The sequence below is a fragment of the Polypterus senegalus genome, chromosome 3, assembly GCF_016835505.1.
Source record: "Polypterus senegalus isolate Bchr_013 chromosome 3, ASM1683550v1, whole genome shotgun sequence".
NCBI classification, from domain to species: Eukaryota; Metazoa; Chordata; class Cladistia; order Polypteriformes; family Polypteridae; genus Polypterus; species Polypterus senegalus.
In genome coordinates, this window is record NC_053156.1 from 47,340,234 (window position 1) to 47,366,501 (window position 26,268).

General features: G+C 37.0%; 1 protein-coding gene across 2 annotated transcripts in view; it reads left to right on the plus strand.

Annotated features, from left to right (window-relative positions):
• Positions 1-26,268, plus strand: part of tfr2 (transferrin receptor 2) — a 74,230-nt gene that overhangs the window by 31,262 nt on the left and 16,700 nt on the right. For both annotated transcript variants that reach the window (XM_039747128.1, XM_039747129.1), the window contains 11 exons: positions 2,437-2,577; positions 2,662-2,773; positions 3,415-3,537; positions 3,844-3,960; positions 4,525-4,664; positions 4,816-4,994; positions 5,787-5,906; positions 8,209-8,291; positions 12,702-12,765; positions 19,027-19,094; positions 25,199-25,275. In XM_039747128.1, the coding sequence (XP_039603062.1) occupies positions 2,437-2,577; positions 2,662-2,773; positions 3,415-3,537; positions 3,844-3,960; positions 4,525-4,664; positions 4,816-4,994; positions 5,787-5,906; positions 8,209-8,291; positions 12,702-12,765; positions 19,027-19,094; positions 25,199-25,275 (1,224 nt within the window). The remainder of the gene's footprint in view (positions 1-2,436; positions 2,578-2,661; positions 2,774-3,414; positions 3,538-3,843; positions 3,961-4,524; positions 4,665-4,815; positions 4,995-5,786; positions 5,907-8,208; positions 8,292-12,701; positions 12,766-19,026; positions 19,095-25,198; positions 25,276-26,268) is intronic.

A 26,268-nucleotide genomic window follows, 5' to 3' on the forward strand; every position in this document is an offset into this window, starting at 1 on the left:
CTATTCAAATAATTCTCTGTTGTTAAAATCCATAAAACATTGTTTTCTTTATTTTTAAGTAATTTTCTTGTGTTCCAGATAATCCTAATTCAATTAAAATGTTCCTTATATACTTTACAATGATAATTATAAAATGTAGTATTAGCCAAAGTTAAAACATACAGTACTAAAAATGTTGGTGCCTCAGTACAAGATTTATCTCTGCCCAAGTAGTAGTGTTTGAATAAAACGCATAGCTGGATTACCAAAATACTATCAGGGCATCTTATTTTTTACAGTAACAGCAATGGGAAACAAAGAATTATTGACACCTCAAAGCATTTGCACTGGCAACTGCAGGTTTTTTTTTGGCATAGAAAGACATGTCAGATTTATTGGCAACACAATATTGTGTGGTGCTGTGCTAGTGGTAGTGTTGTGTGAAGCAGCAAACTAGGATCATATCCAGTGGTTTTTCCTGTTTAGAGGTTATTGCTATTTATATTAAACTAGCTGAAGTACATGGAATTGCCTGGGTATAAATAAATGAGGAAATACTGTCTTTTGGAAATTCAACATGGCTAAATACAACCCACAATGAGACAAAAATGTTCTCTCAGTCAAAATCTGTAATTCAGCAATAAAATTAAATTTTTATTCAAATTATTTGAGAAGAAAATGCTGTACCTCTAGTTTTAGATGAGATCTCACTTTGGCTGGTACAAAAGTTTGCGTGCAATGAAGATAAACATTTGTCATATGGCTGAGTTGGGAAGTGGAAAATTGCAACTGATTCATTTGCAGCCTCCACATGTTTGCGCTCCCCAAGTGGGAAAGTAAACATAAGAAAGCTGGTGTTTGGCTGGTGTTCCAGGAACAAACGCTAACTTTTATAGTCAAGATCAAATGAAAAAAAGTAAGAATGGTGCAAGAAGTCTATTGTCATGTCTAAAAAAGATTTTAATACATTTAGCAACAGTATGCAGTGCTATTTCTGCCTGTAGGCTGCAATTAAAAAACTATTGAGTGCAATGCAAGAACAGTAGCATGTATCATGATAACATCGGTTAGTCGGTTTCTGTTTGTTCTGGTTAACGTTTACCTTCCCAGTATTCAATATTATGTGTTGAGGTGATTCATTTAAAGTAAATTCCTCTAATGAATAAATTAAACTTATACAGTGTCATTGTGCTTACCGTTCGCAGTGTACATTGCCATTTTGGATTGACATCATATTATGAAGTTGACAAACTCAGACTTGAAAGACCAGGCTCGAGTTTGCAAATAGTAATTGTGAGTTCGGGGTGCATTTTCTTTGCATTTTCCCAATCAGGGGTCGGAAATTGTGAGTTCTGTGGTTTAGTTGAATGCAACAGAAGTCTCAAGACACTGCTGCTGCCTGATGGAAATTGTAGTCCTTCCATCAGTGCTGGTTGTTGGATCGCCACCACCCCATTCATTACAACCCCTCTCCGTAATACAGCGTTTCTCAACCTTTAAGTATTTGCGACCCGAGTTTTCATAACAGTTTTAATCGCACCCCCCATAACATTTGTTTGAAATGTAGATGCATATTTTATTATACCTACTTAACTTTTATCGACATTTATCTAACTCTATATTTATTGTTCTACTATCGGAATGTAGTTTAAGTTAATTTGTTTTGGTTTCAACAGATGTTTGTTTCATATTTTTGATTCTTATTTTCTTTCTTTCACATCTTCGTGCCCCCCTTTTTGTTACTTCGTGACCCCCTAGGAAGCCCACCCCACAGGTTGAGAACCACTGCCCTAATATGCCATGGTGCCTGTATTTTAAGTTGGAGAAACAGCAACACACTTTCAAAATTTTGTGAAAATCGGTTCAGTCATTTTTGAATAATTGGTAAACAATTAGGCAAATAAACAGTTATTTTACCTTGTCGCATATTAGTTTTAGAGTTGCACAAATAACAGTGTAAAGTCCGGGTAGTGAATATGAGACTTGTGCAGAACTGCAGCCTAGCCTGCACTAGTTAAACTACTATCTGTTGGAAAAGTTAGATTTTTCTGAAATTGAATCATTTTCACTTGTCTTAGTAAAATCATAGTTTTTAGTTATCTTCTTTTTCTCTTTCTGTTCCTTTTTTGTTAACTTGTTGAAAATAGTTAAATTAACACTATCTTACCTAAAAAAACTAGGCTTAGTAAAATTGATGTTATGTGAATCTTTTAAAATAATTTCATAGATAGATAGATAGATAGATAGATAGATAGATAGATAGATAGATAGATAGATAGATAGATAGATAGAACATTAAAGGTCTTTCCTTATTTCTTCTTTACATTTGCTAACTACAGCAAAGTCTCCCTGTAACCATCTCTAATGTCAGATGTAGGCCAGACTTCACAAGCTAGGCCAATACAAATCTGCAGATAGGTCTGTAAACTGCCTGTAAACTTTATCTTTGCGTTTCAGGAAGTACAGTCAGATGACACATCCTCCTGGCTCAACTGCAGGGAGCATGTTGGCTGCCCATGTTTTGGAAACATTTAAAAAGCTGAAGTTAGACCATACCTGGACTGATTCCCACTATGCCACACTGCAGTTTCCTGACAGGTATGAAGTTTTTTTTGCTGTCACCATACAATACAGTGGAAAATAATTTAGTTTTTGATCTAATGTCTGATATTGGTTTTCAAGGTGGAAGCCAAACTACCTGCAAATTGTAGATAACACCGGAATGCTGATACAGAATATTCCTCCAACAAATCCCGAAGCCTACTGTGCATATAGTGCAACAGGAAATGTTACAGTAAGAATGAAATGCTCATTTATCTATACATGTATACTTTTCATGCATATTAATTTTGTGTTTGATTTTAACTACACTGTACTGTAGCTATGTATGTTAGGCATGTAAGTGGATAACAAAATGTAATACAGGAAACTACCATTGCAAACCATGATCTGCTCTAGCAGTCCTTTCAGTCCACTGCTAAGTTCATTCCAGGTTAACGTTACCAATAATTTCTTGCAGGGTAACTTGAGGATCAAAATTCAACCAAAATGCAAAAGTAAATTGGTAAAATATATTCCATATGATGATGGGTTTAAGTTTAGGAGACCCAACATATTACAGAAGGGAGCCATATATTCTCTCTCTCTCACAAGCTTCTGTAATGATCTAATTTCCCCTTGGGGACAAATACAGTAAATCTACATCTACATCCTTGAACTAGTTAATAGCAGATGTCTATCTGCATTTGTAGGTAGCAGACCTTTCTTTCTAGCCTCTTATACTTATAATCATTAAATACTAGTTAACATTCAGTCAATGAAGGACATATTTTAATTTCTTATCAATTAATTGATCTTTCTTATATATTGCAGAAGCAGCTACTGTATGTAATTCTCTCTGTAAAGTTATGAACTGTTTAAATGTGTATTTAATAGGGAGGACTGGTGTATTCAAACTATGGACAAAAAGAAGATTTTGAAAGGCTTCTGAAGCTAGGAGTGGAAATAAAAGGCAACACTGTTATCATGCGGATAGGAAAAATCAGCTTTGCAGAGAAGGTGAGCAGGCAGGTCTCCTACAGTCTTCTGGAGATAAGAAACACATTAATAAAGTTTTGTATTCATTGCAAAGATTTACAAAACCAATTTAAGCATGTTGTGGTGTGTTATTTCTTGAAAAACATTTTTTTAGCATAAAGATTGAAAGATTAACATTGTCTTGTTAAAGATTATCAGGTCCGCAATCAATTGTGCATTTTCTTATGTTCTAAAACTGTTCCAAAGCTCAGAGAATCTTGCTCTGTCAAAAAATCAAAAAGCATATATGTAGCACAAGTGTAATCCAGCTATGTTTTGAACTGTCAGGTTGCAAATGCAGAGAGATTTGGGGCAGCAGGTGCTCTGATTTATCCAGACCCCATTGACATCCCCCAGGACCCCAGAGGAATGGGCCTCCATAGCTCTACAGCCATCTCTGAGCATGTGAGTACTTCATCAGTCAGAAGTCACAAAAACTAGAGAACCTTCAGTAATGACAAAGTGGAAAACATGTGACCTAACCTAACTAAATAAATCTAAGTTTGATATACAGTATTTTAAAGTTGACAGGCTGGAAGAAACTGTCCTGCAATGCTGTGTTGGCACTGTCTAGTTTGGTGGTATTCATACTGTATTTGTGGAATGTGCAGTATTCTGAAAATCATTCTTAAACTGAACTGAAAATCAGGAAAGAGAGTTCAGTCTGACACCTCTGGCCAGTCTACACGCTAACATATTGAGAGAGTTGTAGAACAAACAGAAAGCTTCTACATTTTAGGAGACAGGTCCACATTAAGTTGAAACTCATTAAGAGAGACCAAAGAATTTGTCCTAGTGACTCACTGACCAATCACAAAGGCTGAGAAAGACTAACCTAGACCCCTTTAAATTATCTACATTTAGAAAAACATAACCTTTAGAATGGTCAAAATATATATCAATACTCTGACCCTAATGTTTATATTTGCCTGAAGTATATGTGTTATTTTGTACCTTGTCCAAACACAGGTTCACCTTGGATCAGGCGACCCTTTTACTCCAGGATTTCCATCCTTTAACCATACTCAATTTCCTCCTGTCCAGTCTTCTGGTCTTCCTAGCATCCTGGCTCAGACCATCAGTGCAAATGTGGCTTTTACATTGCTCAGGTAAAGCCCACAACCTCAGCCTCTGTTGGGTCTCAAGTCCCAGCACATCAATTACTTAGAGAATAATGATGTACTGTATAATCCTGCTGTGGATGAATGTTGATTATTCTCAGTTTCTTAATGTCTTTATCTTGATATTGTGTGTCTCCAGCCAGCTGTCAGGACCAAGTGCTCCAAAAGAATGGAATGGAAGACTGTCCAATGTGCCTTATTCTCTGGGACCCAACTTTACCAACCCTGAACGTCGCCTGAGACTGGGGGTGAACAACTACTTTAGCTCTCTGCTCATTAATAACATTTTTGGCTGCATTGAGGGTAAACATGAGCCAGGTTAGTCTTTTAACTTTATTGAATATTTCTATAAGTGGTGGCATTTTAGTATATCAAAGTTTACATTTAATCCTGCTCTAAAAATGTTATAAAATGTCCTTTGGTTTCTCTTTATCTATCTTTTATATAGCATTTTTTCCTGTATATCTCCCTTTATCTGTTACACAGTCCCTTTTTTATCTATCTATCTATCTATCTATCTATCTATCTATCTATCTATCTATCTATCTATCTATCTATCTAAGAGTTTATCTAAATTGCTAATTTGTTCTTCAATAATACAGCATTTTCATACATACTGTTCAAATATTGCGTTTTCATAAGAGTTGTGGAACAAACTGCCTTGGCGTCCCTCAACAGAAACCACAGTTCAAATTTGAGTATGTAACATACTGTATGCAGTAATCAGATTAACATCCTACTGCATAAGCAGCTGAATATTTCAAGAGAAATCTGAAAGAGTGTCAATGAGGTGTTGTAAGTGTAGTCTGAAGTGCACGTGGTGACAACAAAATAGTTTTTTATAATTTTGGAAGTTTTGTTACTTTAGTGTAAAGAAAAATGGAGAAGGATCTGCAGAGTCATTTGTGGAAGCAAAGATGAGATTTATTTAAAGTCTCTCATCTTATGTAGATGGACACTGGGAGACATGGCTGCCAACGAAGCATATTAGCTGTTATCAACTCAAACATTTATGGTTAGGTCTTTATAGCCTAAACTAGTGCGATGGGATTTTCATCAGTGTTCCTTTTTAGGAAATATATCCACAGTAACTGGAACTTTTTTTTCCAGACCAGTACATTATTATCGGAGCTCAGAGGGATGCTTGGGGACCTGGTGCAGCAAAGTCTGGTGTCGGCACTGCAATTCTGTTACAGTTAGCACGCTCATTCAGCTCCATGGTGCAAAATGGTAAGAAAAAGTATATTTTATATTTCCTTACCTTCTAACCAGATGCATTACATTTTAGATTTATTAAAGAACTAGCTGTACCCTGTGGCTTCGCCCACATAGTAATGAAACAGGACAAACTTTAAAAATCAATAGACATTGGCACTATATCTGATCATGTTCAGCTCCGACAGAAAAGCGTTCCCCACGTTGGAAGAAAAGCACATGTCCATATATCTGGCAATCAGCAGCTACCCTCTAAAATACATGGAGCTCTGATCTCTCTCTCAAAAATGTCAAGCGTTACTCCTTAACAAACTGTCGATGATAACGTCTGTTGAACAAACAGGTATCGCTAGCTAAGCTTTTTTAGCAGGTTTGACCACCCTAACCCACTCTCACCTCAGAGTACTGCATCCTCCACCCAACCTTCTGCTGATACAGTACCAGCATAGGAGAGAGTTTCCCCCCACCCACAATTACAGCAGCTCAGGTAAGCAGAGAGCTTAATAGACTTCGTGCCAGCAAAGCAGTAGGTCCAGATGGAGTATTGACACAACTGTTGAAGGCCTGTGTGTTGGAGCTGGGGAGTCCTCTACAGCACATCTTCAAACCTGAGCCTAGAACAGGGGAGAAGCTTTGGAAAACATCTTGCATCAACCCATTCCTAAAGGTATCACATCCTGGTGAGCTGAATGACTTCAGGCCTGTTGCCCTTACATCACATGTGATGAAGACCATGTAGCAGCTGCTGCTTCACCACCTGAGGCCACAGGTCTGCCACGCCCTCGACCCTCTGCAGTTCACATACCAGGAGAAGGTGGGAGCGGAGGATGCCATCATCTACATGCTACACCGATCCCTCTCCCACTTGGACAGAGGCAATGGTGCAGTAAGAATTATGTTTCTGGACTTCTCTAGCACCTTCAACACAATCCAACCTCTGCTTCTTAGGGACAAGCTGACAGAGATGGGAGTAGATTCGTACCTGGTGGCATGGATCATGAACTATCTTACAGACAGACCTCAGTATATGTGTCTCAGGAACTGCAGGTCTGACATTGTGGTCAGCAGCACAGGAGCGCTGCAGGGGACTGTGCTTTCTCCGGTCCTGTTTAGTCTATATACATCGGACTTCCAATACAACTCAGAGTCCTGCCACGTGCAAAAGTTCACTGATAACACTGCTATCATGGGCTACATCAGGAGTGGGCAGGAGGGCGAGTATAGGAACTTAATCAAGGACTTTGTTAAAAGGTGCAACTCAAACCACCCACAAATGAACACCAGCAAAACCAAAGAGCTAGTGATGGATTTTAGGAGGCCCACGCCCCTCATGGATCCCGTGATCATCAGATGTGACTGTGTGCAGAGGGTGCAGACCTATAAATACCTGGGAGTGCAGCTGGATGATAAATTGGACTGTACTGCCAATACTGATGCTCTGTGTAAGAAAGGTCAGAGCAGACTATACTTCCTTAGAAGGCTGTCGTCCTTCAACATCTGCAATAAGATGCTGCAGATGTTCTATTAGACGGTTGTGGTGAGCGCCCTCTTCTATGTGGTGGTGTGCTGGGGAGGCAGCATAAAGAAGAGGGATGCCTCATGCCTGGACAAACTGGTGAGGAAGGCAGGCTCTATTGTAGGCATGGAGCTGGACAGTTTGATGCTGAGCAGGCTCCTGTCAATCATGGAAAATCCACTGCATCCACTGAACAGTATCATCTCCAGACAGAGGAGCAGCTTCAACGACAGACTGCTGTCACTGTCCTGCTCCACTGACAGACTGAAGAGATCGTTCCTCCTCCACATAGACACATTATACAATTTCCCTTTAACAACATTCCAACATTGCCCCTGTGTTCTGTTCAATTATTTATTTTAAAGTAACAACTGAGATCCACTGTACTAATTCTCTTCATAATTTGAAACACTTCAGTCATGTTCCCTCTTAATCTCTGTTTGCTTAAACTAAAAGGGTTCAGCTCCTTTAACCTTTCCCCATAACTCATACCACAGGTCCAGAATCAGATAGATAGATAGATAGATAGATAGATAGATAGATAGATAGATAGATAGATAGATAGATAGATAGATAGATAGATAGATAGATAGATAGATTAATTTTGTCATGTAATACACCATCATAGCACTGTGTTTGTGACTTCTGTCTTTTGCTTCTGGATTTGACTTCCTAAAAATCTAAACAAGAAAATGGATAGTTTGAATTTTTCATTAGTATTAACAGGTTTCTAAAACAAATATATTATGCATATTTTTAAAGCCATCTCTTTTAATAGTTGCAAATATATTCCAATTACAGGTTTTCAACCAAGAAGAAGCTTGCTTTTTGTAAGCTGGGATGCAGGTGACTTTGGCAATGTCGGGGCTACTGAATGGCTGGAGGTAGGAAACATAATATTATAAAGACAGGACAGCCACAGAATGAATGTAACATCTAGCTCAGAGTTTTTACGTATAGGGGATAATTTCAGTTCCCAAAAACAATATACAACCAAACAGGTATATCACAACTGTTAGTCACTGAGTCTTTGTAAGGAAAACCATTATGATTATCTAGTTCAAAGTACAGTAAGATGTTTAAAAAATAAAAAATGAGGCCTAAACCTTGGAAATCTACTGTAGTCTCAAGCTTTCCTACCTGTACGCTTCAAAGTCAAAATGCCAAAATGAGACCTTTTCTCCTAAATGTAGCTGTAGAGCTTTTCTATCAAAACTACTTTACAGTGAAATAAATTAACCAGTCACAATAACATATCACCCTTCAGCAACAGATAGTATGTCTGATACTACAAATGAGATTGGTTTGTGTATTAAGTTTCCCACACCTCTAATTTTCTTTATATTGCTGGAGTAAATGATTTATATCATTGCTATTCCAAAGAAGGAAAATGTGGAAAGGCACTTTCAAACTGTTCATAAAAACAACGAAACTGACTTCCTTCCGAAAAGCGATCTGAGAAAGAGAAAGGAGAGGGAACTAAAATCGCAGTTAATCGGACAGCCATCATTTTTCAGCGCCTTGATTTGGGGAACATCCAAAACCTCGCGTCAGAGCTGGAGAAGCAATGGAAGGCATGTGCGCAACTTGACATCAAATGCTACACAGAGCAGATTGAAAATTGTCTGTCAGACTTTGACAGACGTTTTCAAGACTCCGCTTTACTTGAGCCAATCGCTACATTTAAGTGCCATCTATTTAGGGAAGATGTTGAGGGTGATTCACACGCATAAAAAATTGCAACACTGTTTCACCTAAAACTCGTCTACAGTGGAGGAGGAGATTTTGACACCACAGGATGACATTCAGCTGAATTATGGGGATCATGGACAGTTTTGGAACTTACTCACAGAGGAAAAGTACCCAAACATGAGGAAATGTGCTACCTCCTTAAATGCATTATTCGACTCTACTTATTTATGCGAGTCAGCTTTTTCCCCACATGAAGATTATTAAGTCCAAATACTGTAGTGACCATAAATGTTTTGAATTGTTATTGTGCCATAAGGGTTATTCAGTTACGAGAACATATATTTTATGTATAAAGTATACTCATACTTTTACTGATGTATCCAGTTTCTTGTCATCATTCTGTGATGGCAAGTTTCTTGGCACAGATAATGAGGATGCAACAATTTCAAGTTGCTGTTCAAAGCTGTTGTCTGACAGACGTCAATGAAGTCTGCCCCATCCCGGCATTCGTGAGCTGCAGAGTGCAGACTCCTCCCAGTCCACTGTGCTCAGTCTTAGTCAGAGCCGGGGGACTGACTACTGCTGGTCTTTTGTTGACTTAATTAATCGGCAACACACTACACCGTGGGCCAAAAAAAGTGCCACTTAATTATTTTCAACTATGGCTTTGTTATTTCTTTTTCGTTATCGATTTGTACACTTTTACACACTATATGTGAGCTTGGCCGTTCCCGGTTTCCTGGGAATTACAGCAATTTCAGACTGAAAAATGTCTGGATTCCTTAATTTATACCTGTTAGGTGAAAAAATATTTTCTTCCTCTTTAGATCATGATTGAAAACTTTGACATTCCAGCTCACAAAATTCATTTTTGGTAAGAGAAACACTGCTTTTGAACTTTTTAGGACATTTTGTAAACTTAGTACAAAAAGTACTAAGTACATGTAGTAGTAGTACATGTTTAATATAATAATTTTAAGTTTAGTTTTATATATTTATATGTGCAATTATATTTGTCGGGGTAGAAAGGATAAATAAGAAGTAACTTTGCCTCCCCAAATGAGGCTAGACCACACTTTGCAATGTCCCAACCCAAAATAAAAAACAAACCCCCAGCAGCAGTGTAGTAAATATTAAAACAACTTGATAGTACAGTCCAGATACAATAAACCTAGGGTATGATGTTAAACAGCTCCCTTAGGTGAAAACAAAAGTCTAAAGACACTATAAATAATTGCTTACTTAGTGGTTAACAAAATATACATACTGTATATTTAATAGTGACATTTCAATATTGAAATTGAAAAGAAAAAGAAAACAAAACCCCAAAAAATGGCCAAAAAGGAAACAGAATCTATAGTTATGGCAAATGTTGTATTACAAATAGACCAAGTTGCAAGCAGAATGCTCTTTACATTATCAGGACAGAATATGACACATGATCATGTTTTTAATGACTAGGGAGCTCTGCCCCCTGCTCACTTTGCTCGCCAGCCCCTGGGTATGGTTTACCAGATATACAATTTAAAGAGATTGTTATTTTCATGGGAATTGTTACATATGCATTATTTTCATTTTTACTTTAAAACCTTTGTAAAAACAATACTTGTCCTTTATTTCCTGCCCCGGGTGTGGTTAAATCTCTTTATCACAGGAAGTATAACACTGCTCACGTTGTTGGGGGGGCAGCTGAATGAACGCTAAGGAGATGCCGTCAGATCATCTGCTGTCTTTCTGGTGCTGCTGCTGGCGAGCTGCATATTCTGTTTGTCGCGCTGCGCATCTAGCATTTAAAAGCCTGTACAGCAGCTGTCCTTTTGCCACTTTGCGTCTCTGCTGCTAATGTTATGGGTGGCGGCTGAATGCACTCTAAGGAGAAGTGTTCGGATTATCTGCTGGCTTGCTGCTGCTGGCGAGCTGCATGTTCTGCTTGTCGCTTGTCGTTGTTTTAAGAGCTGGGAGCACATGAAGTTCATCTGCCAAAAGTATTCCAACAACTGCTAGGTTAGATGTCCATGAACTTGTTTTCAATGTTGACTCACTGCCTCATGTCTCGTCTCCCTAGTCTCCCTCCCAAGATTTTTTTTTTATAATAAGGGAGATGTCTTGATCAGCCTTTTTAGCTCCTTTTCTGCTTCTTCAGCAGAATGAACAAAATAAGATATTATACGTAGTAATAATAATATTTAGTAGTTACTTAAAACCACACTTAAGCCAGAGTTGAGATACTGGCTAAAACTTGATACACACACTCAGTCCAAAAATAAATCCATTTTTCTGTTTTTCTTTTACCTAGGCCATATCATGCTTTCCCACTGTGCTAACATCAACAACAATTGTCACAGCACTCACCATGAGTTCAATTTTAACAGAATAATTTTGAGTATATGGATAATCGCATATTGTCCATCAGAATCCTACTCTTAAAGAACCCTTCACAGTATTTTGTCCATGCAATGCTCTGTATCCTCATCTTATATGCTTCCAACTGGTTTCTTATATTTACAGTATGTCCCTCTTTTTTCTTTATGTAACAATTTTTCATTTTTTCCACCACATTTTGCCCATTCTTGTATTCCTGTATGCTTTTGCTGGTTTATCAATCTCTGGGGGAATCAAGCCACATCTTTACTTCTCCAAGTGAATTTCCTCCATTTTAGTATTCAAAAAAATGACATTAAACTGGCTTTCATAGTCCACATGCACAACAAAATCCTTTGTACTAGGCTTTAAACCCTGAAGTTATCTGTTCTAATCCTGCTACCTGACACTGTGCGACTATAAGCAAGTCATTTCATCTGCCTTTGCTCCACTTTATAAAAACAAAAGAAATGTAACCAATTGTATTTCAAATGTTGTAAGTCACCTTGGATAAATGAGTCAGCCGTATATTAAATAATAATATTGATGTTTAATGAAAGGTAAGACATAGGAGAAAAGATGTCAACTGTCATGACAAATTCTTCTTGCACCTTGTTCTACGGAACTCATATCCTCCTTTAATGGCATTTTTTACAAGTGATTGTAGAACTGTTCTTTGGGTTTCTGTTATGCTCTTTGATTGTAAAAAATGAAAAATGTGTACAAGCAACCAGATTGCTTTTGATTTCCTCTTCTTCATCCAAGAATTTATTTGTCAATGGAAAGGAAAAGTTGCAGGAAGCATTGACACGTGTTTAATAGGATGAGCAATTGATGCATAATGTGAATTTTCCCTTGAGATTAATAAAGTATCTATCTATCTATCTATCTATCTATCTATCTATCTATCTATCTATCTATCTATCTATCTATCTATCTATCTATCTATCTATCTATCTATCTATCTATACAAGGGCTGCAACAAACTTTATGTTGGGTGATTGGGAACTACATATAATACACCAGAGTGTTGTACCGTGTTAGCCATTATGAATGTAGAGAAAAGCCAAGGAAAATGTGCCAATAAAAGGTGTCATTTTGCTTGGCTTTTCTCTACATATAATATACCAGTAACTTAACCATCTCTTCCACGTCTGCAGCATTATGTCACTTTATGGAGATGACTGAATTACCCTGGCGTGACAATCACATAAATTAACCTGCATCTCATCTGTTTTCAGGGTTATTTGACAATGCTTCACCTCAAAGCCGTGGCCTACTTCAGTTTGGATAAAGCTGTGTTAGGTAAATATATTTTTTGTGTATGGTACTGTACATGTTTGAAAGGCATGAGGCTTTATCAGCTTTTAAAAAAACTGAATATTTGGCCTCATTTTTGACTCTGTTCTACTACTCTGATCTCATTCAGTATCAATTCAACATTCTCCATTCAAAATGCATATTCCATATATCAAATAAATTCTATAATTTTTCTTTCAAAATTGTTGTGTTGTGATGCACAACAACACAACATGGCAAACAAAAAAAGATAACAGGTACATTCACACTGCAGCTAATTTCGATTTTTGTCTCAGATCTATTTTTTGTTTTTGGCTGTTCAGTTAATTTTGCATTCTGTCCAAATCCAATATAAATTTATACATATATCTATCGTGAATATACCCTTTCTTTCACAAAATGAATCAAAAATTCATCAGACTTATGGGAACTAATAGAACACTACAAATATCAATAACATGTCGGCTATTATGCTACTTAACATTGATTCAGTGCTGTTGCTCTTTATCACTGGCGTATCTGTATGTAGAAACCTGTAGACATGAAATAGGAGCACAGACTGGTGGGAGCAAGATGTGGATGGTTGGGATGCAATGCAGTGGTTTGTGCCAGAAGGGTACAAGGATATTGGATTTCTTATGCCAATTTCAATCTGCAAGACAGTCTTGGAAAAATATGCACTTGATTTGTGCCATTTCCATGATAAATCCATTAACAACTGAACAGTTTTGACTCGTGACAGTCACCCCAAGCTTTTATTAATATGCCACCACACTTTCTTTCCATTGTCACGCTGTTTTGGTTTTGATTTTTAATGAGGAGTTATGACAAAGGCCTCATAAATGATGAAATAAAAGTGTTAATTTCTAGAAAATGTCAATTCAAGTATCATATTTAATGTGCTTATGTCTTTATTCATGAATACGGTATATAGTAATATAAATCCAATGTGAAATGTTCCGAATCTACGTATTGTTTTTTTGTTTGCTCTTCACACTTCTCTAAAAAGATTAGATCTGTGTCCCACATGAGTGAAAAAATTGGATTTGGACATTAGTGTGAATGTATCCTAAGTGAGAAATTGTTGGCATGTATAGTGCAATAGAGGATAGCTCGGAAAAATAAAGGACACAAGCTAAAGGTCATCCTGTTGTTCAGTTTTATTTTTAATTGATGTAAAATAAAAAAAAAACATAATAATGTGAGCTGCAGTCTCAAGTAACACTTGAATTTAAGTCTATAGTAGAACGATTAAATGCTCAAGTACAATACATTTCTGAATCATTGCAATACGTAATTAAATACGGCTGTATTGTTGAAATTAAAAACTTTCTTTTGAATTACCAGTTTGATTGATCTAGTTTACATGTCATTACACTGTCCGCATTTTATATTCAGTAGTAATGTGAATGGTGTGAAGCATACTTGACAGTAAATAAAAACTAAATACGAGACTATATTTCATAATAACTGTAACATACTGTACATTCATATGCACACATACACTGTGTTTTTAGGAGTCAATAGGAAAGCTGCTAGTGTGCTGACCAAACTTCAAAACTACCCAGCTTCGAACTTCACTCCTGCTGAAGAGTTTGCCCCATTCAAAATGACTTATGGCACAATACAACAGGACATTCTCATTAATGCCATTTAGAAAGTCTTACTTGTACATTTGTGGTTTACATTGGCATCACCTAATGAGCTGGGTGGACCCATCATTTACATATGAGTGCAGTCTATTGCACCCATGATCTTTCAAAAACTTAAAGAACATTATCTAGCATAACTAATAAAACTTTAGTTAAGGATACATGCATATTGCATAGTTTCACATATCAGCAACTTCAAAAAAGCCTTATTGACAACATGAATATCATGCTGACCACAAGAAAAATATTGAGGGACTGTTTTAGGGCAAGACATACTCTGAGAACTTCTTAACATACAAATATCTTTCCAAGATTCTCTGCATCACTAACATTGTACAAAAATATGCTGTGTAAAAAAAAACTGCAAACCAATGCAAGCTTTTTGCACAGTGGTCTGGCCTGGATGATGGTAGAGGGTTTCTGAGTGCAAACTGACTAAACACAAACATATGTATGCAATTCATCAATATTGTTAGAAGTTTACTAAGAATTGTTTTTTCAGTAATTAACAATTCTGGCTTAATAGGACACACCTTTATAACTTTTTAGTACTATTTTAGATAAAGTTTTTGTTGCATCTCATTGACAAAACAAGAATGATGCGGAAGAAATGACAAAACTTGTATGTGATATTTTATTAATTCTTAGCATTTTCAAAGGAGGGCGGCACGGTGGTGCAGTGGGTAGCGCTGCCGCCTCACAGTTAGGAGACCTGGGTTTGCTCCCTGCGTGGAGTTTGCATGTTCTCCTTGGTGTGTGTGTATGTGCCCTGCAGTGGGCTGGCGCCCTGCCCGGGGTTTGTTTCCTGTCTTGCACCCTGTGTTGGCTGGGAGTGGCTCCAGCAGACCCTGTGACCCTGTAGTTAGGATAAAGCGGGATGGATAATGGATGGATTTTCAATGGACAAAATAGGTTTAAATGTTTTACCAATGTGTAATTAATATGTTTTATTAATTTAAATGATAGTGTGATTAAAAATACATAAACATAATCTTCTATAACCTAAAATGTTAAGAATCTGTAATTTCAATGATACTTACAATCAGAGTTCATGATCAGCGCTAAGTGCAAATGGATTCTCACTCTTTTTTAATTGTTGCTTTGGGTAGCCCACTGTCTTTAGAAGCAGCACTCACTGTTACCACACTAGTTGAAATTCACGCAATTATGGCAGATTTGTCATTTTTATAGGTTTTCCTGCAACTGGCTCTAGACCGGCTCCTTTGCCTGATGGAGTGCCAACTCATACTGATGTAACTTGTCATCGCACTTAATATGCTATATTATTTGATTTTAAAATCCAAATTATCTGAAACTATGCAGAAAAATGTTTCTAATTGAACTGCAATAATGTTATTGATTAATAAAATAAAAATAAGGTGCAAGCAGGATTCTTTTGACATCCAAGCTCTCTCTACCAGTTGCTGTGAAAATTACAATAGGTAAATAATTCAACTGCAAAGCAAGCTTACTGCCAATACAAATTTAGCACGGCAGCACTGGATTTTCACAGCAGGCTTTTGCGCAATTACAAAAGAAAAACAAAGCTGACATTATTTTCAATTAACAACCAATATACCTGAGAGTGCATAAACAACATAATTCAGCAAACAAGTTTAGCTTTTGATTTGTTTTTTTCAATATTTGCTGCAAGTACATTTGCAATTTTATTTCCTAACTTGGACATCCAGCACCAAACCTTGCTTGCTCTGCAGTTTGAGTTGCCTTTTCTTGATTGCTTGTATTGTTATACTGATGAGATTGTTGTGGCAAGAAACTCTTGCCGGGATCACAGTAGTGAATGCTTAAAAAAAAATAAAAAGTGTTAAGCTTTCTGCAAAGTTTTGCTTTATTAACTCTCAAGCTACAACACAACGCTATGCTTTATCTTGATTCTGGTAGAGAGCAGGCAAAGAGGTGGAACAGAAAATGTCTGGAATAAGCTCAACTTCTCAAGGCTTGTGCACTTAGTTTGATTCATTGAATGCACTCCTCCCTCACCATTAGCACATCTTTTCTCTGACAAAAACTTTTCAAAAGTTACATTTCTAATGTTATTTTTATTTTCTGTGTTGAAATAAGACTTTCTCCTGTCCATTTTTGTTGTTTTTCTTTTGAACGTTTGCATCAATTTGAAAAAATTCTCTTCTTCTTGAATAGCTATCATGAAAGTTAAGGCAGAACGCCATGATACACCCGTCTGTTTAGATCAGGCAGTGCAATACTCCACAAAGTTTCAGCCTTTATTGGTTGAAGTTTCAAACAGCTGCTAGTGATGTTGGGTGGCAAGCAAGTGTTTTGCTAAATTTTTTTTAAAGAGCGTAAGAGATAACATTAAAATCTGCTTCAAAATCCATTGCATACTAAATAAAGGAAGTAACAAACTTAAAAAACATAAAATATTTAGTGGTCAAGTGCTTAATTTAATTGTCCATGTTCAGCACACACACAAGTGGAGTAAACAAACTCAAGCATATTTTTTAAAACGATGAAGCAGTGTAACAGAAATGGTGAAAGCACTACTTTAATGCGGAAACATTTCCTACTTCACGGGCCTGTTGGTTTTACCTCAAGGTCATGGCCTACATTTAAAACATAAATAGTTGTAACTCACTGACTTGAGGTTTTTCACTGTGATTTTTTAATCAAATCTGGTGAACAGATCCTTTTGAAGTTTTGATACATGTCTTGTTTATGAATCAAATTCTGCTCAATTGTATATACTACTTCTCCAGATCCAACATCCGAAAGCCTAATGGGTTTGCAGGCATACTGCATTTATTGCAATTCATTCTTCTTCAGAAGAGCTGCAAAACAAGACTACTGATCAGTATAAAAAAGTGAAAAGAATATCCAATCCACCCAAAATAACAAATACTACCATACCATTTCCTAAGCCTGCTAAATTCTGAGCAGTGTCATGGGGGAGCTAGAGCTAGCTCATCAAGTACAGTGAGCAATGCAGGAACAATCCATGGACAGGGAACAGGCCCATCATTGGGTGAACACACACACACAACAGGACCAATAAAGCATTGCTAATCCACATACCCTGCATGTCTCTGGATGGTGGGAGTAAACCCACACAGTTAGGGGGAGAACATACAAACTCTACACAGGTCTCCTTACTGCAAGGCAGCTGTGCTACCAATGTGCCAATGTGCTACATATAAAACAATAATCATAAGGTCATAATATTTAGAAACATATTTCTCAGAGTCTGGTGAGACTGAATTTTACATTAATAGCCATTTCTGTAACTTGGTAAATTGTCCAATGCATCTTCAATATATGTCAGTGAATGTGCAGTGGGATTTTGTACCCCAGATTCTCATGTTAGTTTTTCAAGATGTACTCCTCAGGTTTGCAGGAAACATTCTATCACCCAGTGTAACTGAAGTAGTAGTTAAAATGTTTTACATCTATGTTGACTTTTATCCTTGCATATGTATTGTTTTATAGTGAGCCTAGTAATAATGTGCCAGTGCTTAGTAATGTAAATACAGGAACCCTTATGAATCCTCAAAATACATTACTGGAAGTGAAAGTGCATGAAGATGAGGGAGTTGGTCCATAATGCATCACTTTAATGGCTAATAATGGGTAACTAAGTATGGCAACAAACCTATTTACAGGTAATCTTTAATAATCAAGAGAAAACTCTATAAATCTGCTTATGGTATTGGTTCAATTATCCATCCATCCATTATCCAACCCGATATATTCTAACTACAGGGTCACGGGGGTCAGCCGGAGCCAATCCCAAACAACACAGGGCGCAAGGTGGGAAACAAATCCCGGGCTGGGTGCCAGCACACCGCAGGGCACGCACACGCACACACAAATACACACACCCACTAGGGACAATTTAGAATCGCCAATCCACCTAACCTGCATGTCTTTGGGAGGAAACCCACGCAGATACATGCAAACCCGGGTCTCTTAACTGTGAGGCAGCAGCGCTACCCACTGCGCCACAATGCTGGGTTCAATTATTACGCTTTTATTAACTGATAGCGAAAATGTTTATTTTGCTAATGTAGATAATAAATACATTGTCTGCTCCATTTACTTAGCTGTCTTCAAGAACCATAAAAACTGGTTTTTAGAGATTAGATTTTTTAATGAATTAATTAGTAGGTGGGCTGGCGCCCTGCCTGGGGTTTGTTTCTGCCTTGCGCCCTGTATTGGCTGGGATTGGCTCCAGCAGACCCCCGTGACCCTGTCTAAGGATAAAGCAGGTTGGACAATGACTGACTGACTGACTAATTGTTAAAATGAGCAATTAGTATAATCTTTTATTAAATAAGATGAACATGTACTTTAATAGTGCATATATTCAGATTTGAAGTGGCAAATTACTTTGCACATCCATTGATGTAAATTTTACTTCAGTAGTAAAAAACACTGCATTAAATGAATACTTCTATTATATCATAAACTTCTTCTGTCCATTCTGCCTGAAAAGATAAGAATAACATTTTTTTCAGCTGTCACTACAAGCTACATGGCATAAGTAACATGAAAAAATTATTATTTTCGGGTGGAGTATTTTTTATGAATGTTTTTACTTTTATTTATTAAGTTTAGTATTTTGTTATCTTTGTCTTTTAAGGTGATGATCGGCTTTATGCATATACAAGTCCTCTTCTTGCCAGTCTGATTGAAGGAGTTATCAAACAGGTGTGCATTAATTTATTATATATTTATGCTGCCCACATACAAATGCAATATCATCCCTTCTGTCTGGTTATACAAAAAACATTAGCCTGATAAATGTATATTATCATAAGGGGAAACATTAGCTGTCCACAAAGGCTTTTACTCTTAATTGGTTCTAGTATATAAGCTCAAAATCTGTGAGTGTGTATGTGTGTACAGTGCATACACACCAACAACAATCAATCCTGTTGCCTTCTGGAAGAATTTCTACCTGTACAGCCTCCAGCCTGGGGTGTGTGTGTATCCGTACACCAACTCAGGGAGTAATTTGAGAGAAAGAGAGAAACTAACTTTTATCAAGAAGTTTGCTGGAGGTGATTGTGATTCTATCTAGTTGGTGTTTTTCAACCTTGAATAAGATTCTCACTCCTTTCCCTCCAGAAGAGTTGCATTCTACATCTTAAGTGTTCTGACTAGAAAAAAAATATTAATTAAAGAGATGCAGTCACGAAACTGAGGTAAGATTGTGGCCAACATCTCTAATGATTAAAGATCACAACATGAGTCAAAAAAATCAAAGGTTGTGAAAACAAAAGCAAGGTCATATACCTGAAAAGAATGTGATGAATTTAAATAGTTGTGCTATATATGTGTAGCACTACACACTGCTGGTGCCTTCTGGGAATGATCATAATGGAAATAATGACACTAAGTACAGTACACAAAAATAGCATTGTGGGAAAATAATTAAAAATTATAACTTTTCCCAGTAGTCTTTTATGGACAAATCAATTCAAACATGATTAAAAAACAAAAATGAATATATAAGGGTCAAAAAAGAACTATTCTACAAAAAATTAAAGTAAATTCCAGTTAATAACAAGGTGCAATATTCCTGAGACTGTACCATTCTTTTAGCTGACACCTGGCCCTTGCCTTTCATTTTATGAGTGGTAAGTCCACGTGGCAGTTGCTCTCCACTTTTTCAAGCAGACCATGAGTGTGCTATATGGGTCACCTCTGCCTTACCCAATTATCAGCAAAACACACTTCCAGGTCTGGCTTCAAGAGTTATTCCGATGTTATTGCTAGTCAAGAAAAGGTCTTGCACAAAAGCAGGCAATGTCCTGTCTTATCATTTTTGTTTGCACAGCTGGATGCATTATATCACCTGACAGAAGCCAGTGCAAACAGATGTATTTTATCTAGTGATCTTCCAACTAGAAAGAGTATGTACAGTCATTTTTTTTCAGTTTGCACAGTGTGTAAACCTATTTGGCGTGTGTGCCCATGTTTGTGCCACCGTGCTGATCAGTACTTTATATGTGCAAAATAATCCTTCCATTTATCGAACCCAGTTAATCCAATTTTAATGCATCAGACACCCAAAGTTTATGCTGACAACATAGGAGTAATACAGGAACCAAACGTTCACTCCTGCTGGAGTGATTTAAAGATCTATACAGTGACTGTGTGACAGCTCATGCTTAGCTTTGGTACTTTGCGACTTCAGGAGACTGTTTTAGAATGGGCACTGTATGAAGCATCCACCCTCCATCCTTGGGTTTTACTCCATGTACTCCATCTTTCCTCCCACAGGTTAGGTTGTTTGTTTTTAGGGTGAGTGTGTTCTTTGAATTAGTGCTTCTTTTAGATTTCTTCTTACCTTTTGGTGGATGCTAGGAGGATAGGCTGCACCTGTTAGTGAATCCAAATTCTACGTAAGCAGTCTGGTGCCAAATTTGTTTTTTTACATTTCTGTCTTAGTAACTGATTGATTAGTTTCAGTTTGTCTAATTATATTCACCTTGCTAAATGATGCCTATGAAGATCTATTATATCCCTCTGGATTACTAGGCTTTCCAAGCAGAACTTGGACATTCTAGCATGATGACATTCCTGAAATATGAAAATTGACATTATTGGATATATGCTAAAGCATGTACAGTGATGATGAAGATTCATATTTCTGTAGAAAATTGAGCTATTTATGCTGTACAGTATATACATAATTTGTAGCATAGTTACTGTATTTTATTGCCTTGTGTATGGTGTACGGTACTGATGACCTTTTCCTTTTTACTTTCCATGTATATAATATAGATACAAGTACAGTTGTCACAAAAGTATTATATGATGACAGACTCACAATTTGGTGTCATTTTTGTTTGCACAGCTGGCAGCATTATATCACCTGACAGAAGCCAGTGCAAACAGATGTATTTTATCTAGTGATCTTCCAACTAGAAAGTGTATGTACAGTCATTCAAGATTCAAGGTTTTTAAATGGAATTAGATGTTTTTGGCATCCCTTAAAACTATTTGACCACTTTTGGGTTGGTATTAGTCTGTCTGTTTTATGAACAACTAGCAAAATACCCGCGCTTCGCAGCGGAGAAATAGTGTGTTAAAGAAGCAATGAAAAGAAAAGGAAACATTTTGAAAATAACGTAACCTGATTGTCAATGTAATTGTTTTGTCACTGTTGTGAGTGATGAGTGTTGTTGTCATATATATATATATATATATATATATATATATTTACACACACACACATAAACATATATATATACTGTATATATACATATCTATACATATACACATATATAAACATATATATACATATACATACATATCTACATATATACACACACAGCCATTTCGTATCAGTGCAATACGCTGTTTGTTAAAACGGTTGACTCCCGCTCTTACGTGCAATAACAAATCAAATCATTCAGTTGTCTTTGCTCATATGTCATTTTAGAGCTGGACGCCTGGCATCTTTTTTTGGCCACAAGTTCGTTTCTGTTTGGTGTGAGGTTATGTGTTATGGAGATTCTCAGGATGGATTGCAGGTGCTCATCAGTGAGGCGACTCCTGTGTGCTGTTTTGTTAGTCTTTATCACTGAGAAGAGCTTCTCACACAGATATGTGCTACCAAACATGCACAAGGTTCGAGCCGCATGTAGACAGACTTTTTTTGTTCTTCAAAGTCACCAAAGCGCCGTGCAAACTCAGTGCGCAATAACTCTAGCTTCGCGAAGCGCTGCATTATGGGATCTGTAGTTTATTGTGTTACCAGCGCTTCATATATCCGGGCTTTAATAACAATAATACAGTATATAAAATGATCTCGCGGGCCTTGAGTTTGACACATATGGACTAAATAGAACTTGAAAAGATATATTTTTTCAAATGTGATCGCGCAATTCAGATAGAGTTGACGCAAGACTACAGCCTGCATGCCTCAATGAGTCATCCTCCCCTCGCTCTTACTTTTTTACCGTTCATCTAATGAATACACTGAGTATGGCTTTACCAAAACAATCATTGATGGCGAATAAAGTATCCATTATTCGAGTATGTAGAGCGGGATATATATATATATACATATATATATACCCGCGTATCGCAGCGAGAAGTAGTGTGTTAAAAAAGTAGAAAAGAAAAGGGAACATTTTAAAAATAACGTAACATGACTGTCAATATACAGTATTTGTTTTGTGAGTGTTACTGAGTGTTGCTGTCATCAAGGATTTGATTATCATTATTTCTTTCAATCAGGTTCGTATTTGTAGGATGTGTTGTGTTCAAGTTACATTCCGTGTTTGTCAATCGTTGTAAAGATGACAGGTTTCATTCATCGATTCGTTTCTTACTGCATCAATAAACAGCTCGTCTTCTTCTTTATCTGAGACCTGACACACTGCATGCACGGGTTTTTTTTACACTGTCTTCCTTTAGCGGGACATTGACTTTTTCCACCGTGTGCTTTGTTTCCACAGTAGCTGCATTTATGAATATGCTTATCAGACGCTTCATATTTTTGCTGCCTTTTCAATTGTGTAATTCGGTTTTGTTCAGCTCTTTGGAACTGTTGCCTTTTATCTGTGCACTGCGCCAGTTCACGTGAGCCACTCGGTGTACTTGCATCGAAGGTTCCCAGCTGTGCTGGTGCCATCTCGTGCTATGTCCATAGCTTTATTTAATGTTACCTTAGTCCTGGCACTTAAAACTTTCTCTGGCAGTTTCGCTGAGTTTGTGTCAAACACCACCCTGACCATCTCATCTTCCTCTCCATAAGCACAGTCCTTCACCCGTGAATATTTACCCGTGGCAGTTTGCTATTGGATTGCTGCTGACGGACGGCCTTATATGGGCAGGCACTAAATTACAAACGCCAGCGGCAGCCTGTCTATGAACTTAATTTAAAGTGTAGGTTTACATCGTGCTTTGTTTCAAGTAGCAGAACTCATGAATATGGTTGTATATGTCACTCGCTCGCTTCTTATTGTTTCGCTGCCTTCTCAATTATATAATGCATGTTTTCTTCAGCGCTTTTTTGAGGTCTTCCTGGTTTTCTATGTACTGCGTGATTACGGGGGGCGTGATGATGTCACACGAAACTCCGCCCACGGCGTTGAAGCTCATCTCCATTACAGTAAATGGAGAAAAACTGCTTCCAGTTATGACCATTACGCGTAGAATTTCGATATAAAACCTGCCCAACTTTTGTAAGGAAGCTGTAAGGAATGAACCTGCCAAATTTCAGCCTTCCACCCACACGGGAAGTTGGAGAATTAGTGATGAGTCAGTGAGTGAGTCAGTGAGTGAGTGAGTGAGGGCTTTGCCTTTTATTAGTATAGATATAACTCAGAAAATCATTCAGAATGAAATCTGACACTGTTTTTAATATTGCCCATCTATTTTCCTAACCTGCTTACCTAGAGCAGGGTTATGGGACATCTGGAGCATATCCCAGCAATCATAGGGCACAAGGTAGGAACAACATCTGGAAAGGTCACCAGTCTGTTGCAGAGCAAACTCAAACACACCCACACTAATGCCAATTTAGTATCTCTAATCCATCTAATCAGCATATCTTTGAAATCTGGAAGGAAACTCTCACACACAGAGCACAGGACGAGAACCCCAGTCTCATTCCTGCAATGTAACATGACTCCCGTTAATAGCAGAATCAGAATTAGAATCACTTTTATTTGCTAGTACTTATTGTAACCAGGAATTTAACTTGGTAGGTTTGTAGCTGTTTATAACATAACAAAACATCAAATTCACAATTAGCTTAAGTTAAACAACATATATAATAAACATTTGCAGAATAGTGCAATTATAAAGGAGATGTGCAAATGATGTGCAAGTGGAAGCATGTGCGTACATACATGTCCATATACTTTACATACATATACCTTCACACAGTACATGAGAGAACACATTAATAAATGTGAAAGACAGGCTGAATTACTGATATGCAAGGACTATGGCTCTGGAAAAGAAATTCCTTTTGGTTTTGGTTAGTTTTAGTTTTAATTGGCCTGACTTGTTTACCAGAGGGTATTTTTTGGAACAAGTGATGACCTGGGCAAGATGAGCCCACAGTGATCCTTTTGACGTAGTTTATGACATGAGCTGTATACAGGTCTGCAACAGATGGAAGAGCACTGCCAGTTGTTTTCTCTGCAGACATCTCAACATGTTGTAATTTATTTTTGGACTGGACTGATGCTGAACCAAATCAAACCAGACAACAATGAAGAATGTGATCATCCTTTCAGTTCTGGCTTTGTAAAAATTGTACTAGAATGGGCAGGGAAACGAAAAATATTTTTAGCTGAAGTAGAAAGTAATGTAAAATGGTAAAAATCTATTGATTTTGAACAAAATCTTTCCAATAGTTTATACTTTATAGAGACAACTACGTATTTAGCAGCTATATATATATATATATATATATAGAAAGAACTAGGGGAAAGAACTGTAATGGGGTCTTATAGTTTAAAATGACTGTGTGCATAGAGAAAGCCACAGAAGACTTTTTATTAATAAGGTAACAATTCAGTTGATTTTTCTTAACTTAAAAATTTTTGTCATGTTGCAAATTCTTTTTTTGATAAAATACAACATATTTTAGTTATGCAAACATAATAATATAAATTATAAAGAAACAAATGATAAAGGTTTGAAAGCTTTAAGAGAAATAAAACATTTTGACTGTTTAGCTATCATCAGGTGTGTTACATATTATTAATATAATATAATAATGCATGAATAATACATAATTAACTCAGTCTATGAGCTGAAATCTATCTTTTTATCTTGCCAAGGTGGACAGTCCTAGACATGTTGGCCAGACCATCCAGATGCAGCTACAGAACCAAGGCCTGAACTGGAAAAGTGAAATGTATGTTTTGCCAAATCAATGCTTCATCTTTACTCACAGATCTTGTTGTGAGCCTCACATCATCATGGATTTTTGAGAATGCTAGTAGGAGATGAAACAGAAGCTAGTGTCCCTGTAGTCAGTTTGCTGTATTTCTGTCATGATCAGTTTCTTTTAATATAGAGAGATAAACTCTTACATAACTTTCAAGGAAAATTAATCTTATGGGTATTTGAATTGCATCAGTACAAGCAAATTCAGTTATCAGCATTACACCAGACATGCCACCTCTGTTTTTATTTTATGTAGATGTTTCTCATGGCCGACTATCAGACTTCTTCACGAGATGCTTTAAGCTCCTTGGACTGCTAGCGATACATTTTTTTTCGAAAGCTGTTCAATAACATTTCAACCATAAGAGTGCCTCATCTTGAAGAATTGCTCACATAAATACACACTTTTTAGTTTATGCTTCACATTTCCGATTGATCACTAATGATGAGGCAAGCTTCGATTTGCATACAGTTTCACAAAACTGATACTAAAATTTGTTTTGCAGGCGATTTTGCGATTGTGAGCCGCAACACTAACTAAAGCATTATTTGGTGTTTGAAGGGTTTTTTGGGTGAAAAATAAAGAATATTTTTTCCTAAAGCCTTGTTGACACAGCTGCCTTTTCTGCAGTTGCATAAATCTGTACCACACTGGTAGAATCAATTCTCCTTATGCATCTTGATAAAAACACCATGGAGGAGTGAAGTACATTTTCTAAAAATGTGATCTGCTGTATATTTTCCAAACAAAGACATACTAAAGCACACCATCATGCACACTACTGTGTTGTCTCCAAAGAAAAACATATCACATAAAACCATTGATCAATGAATGAGGAGAGAGGTATATTTTCAATTTAAAAAGGCAATCCCACTTATTTTTCATAATGTAATAATAATAATAATAAATTTTATTTATATTGCACTTCATATTTTAGAAATCTCAAAGTGTTACAGAGTA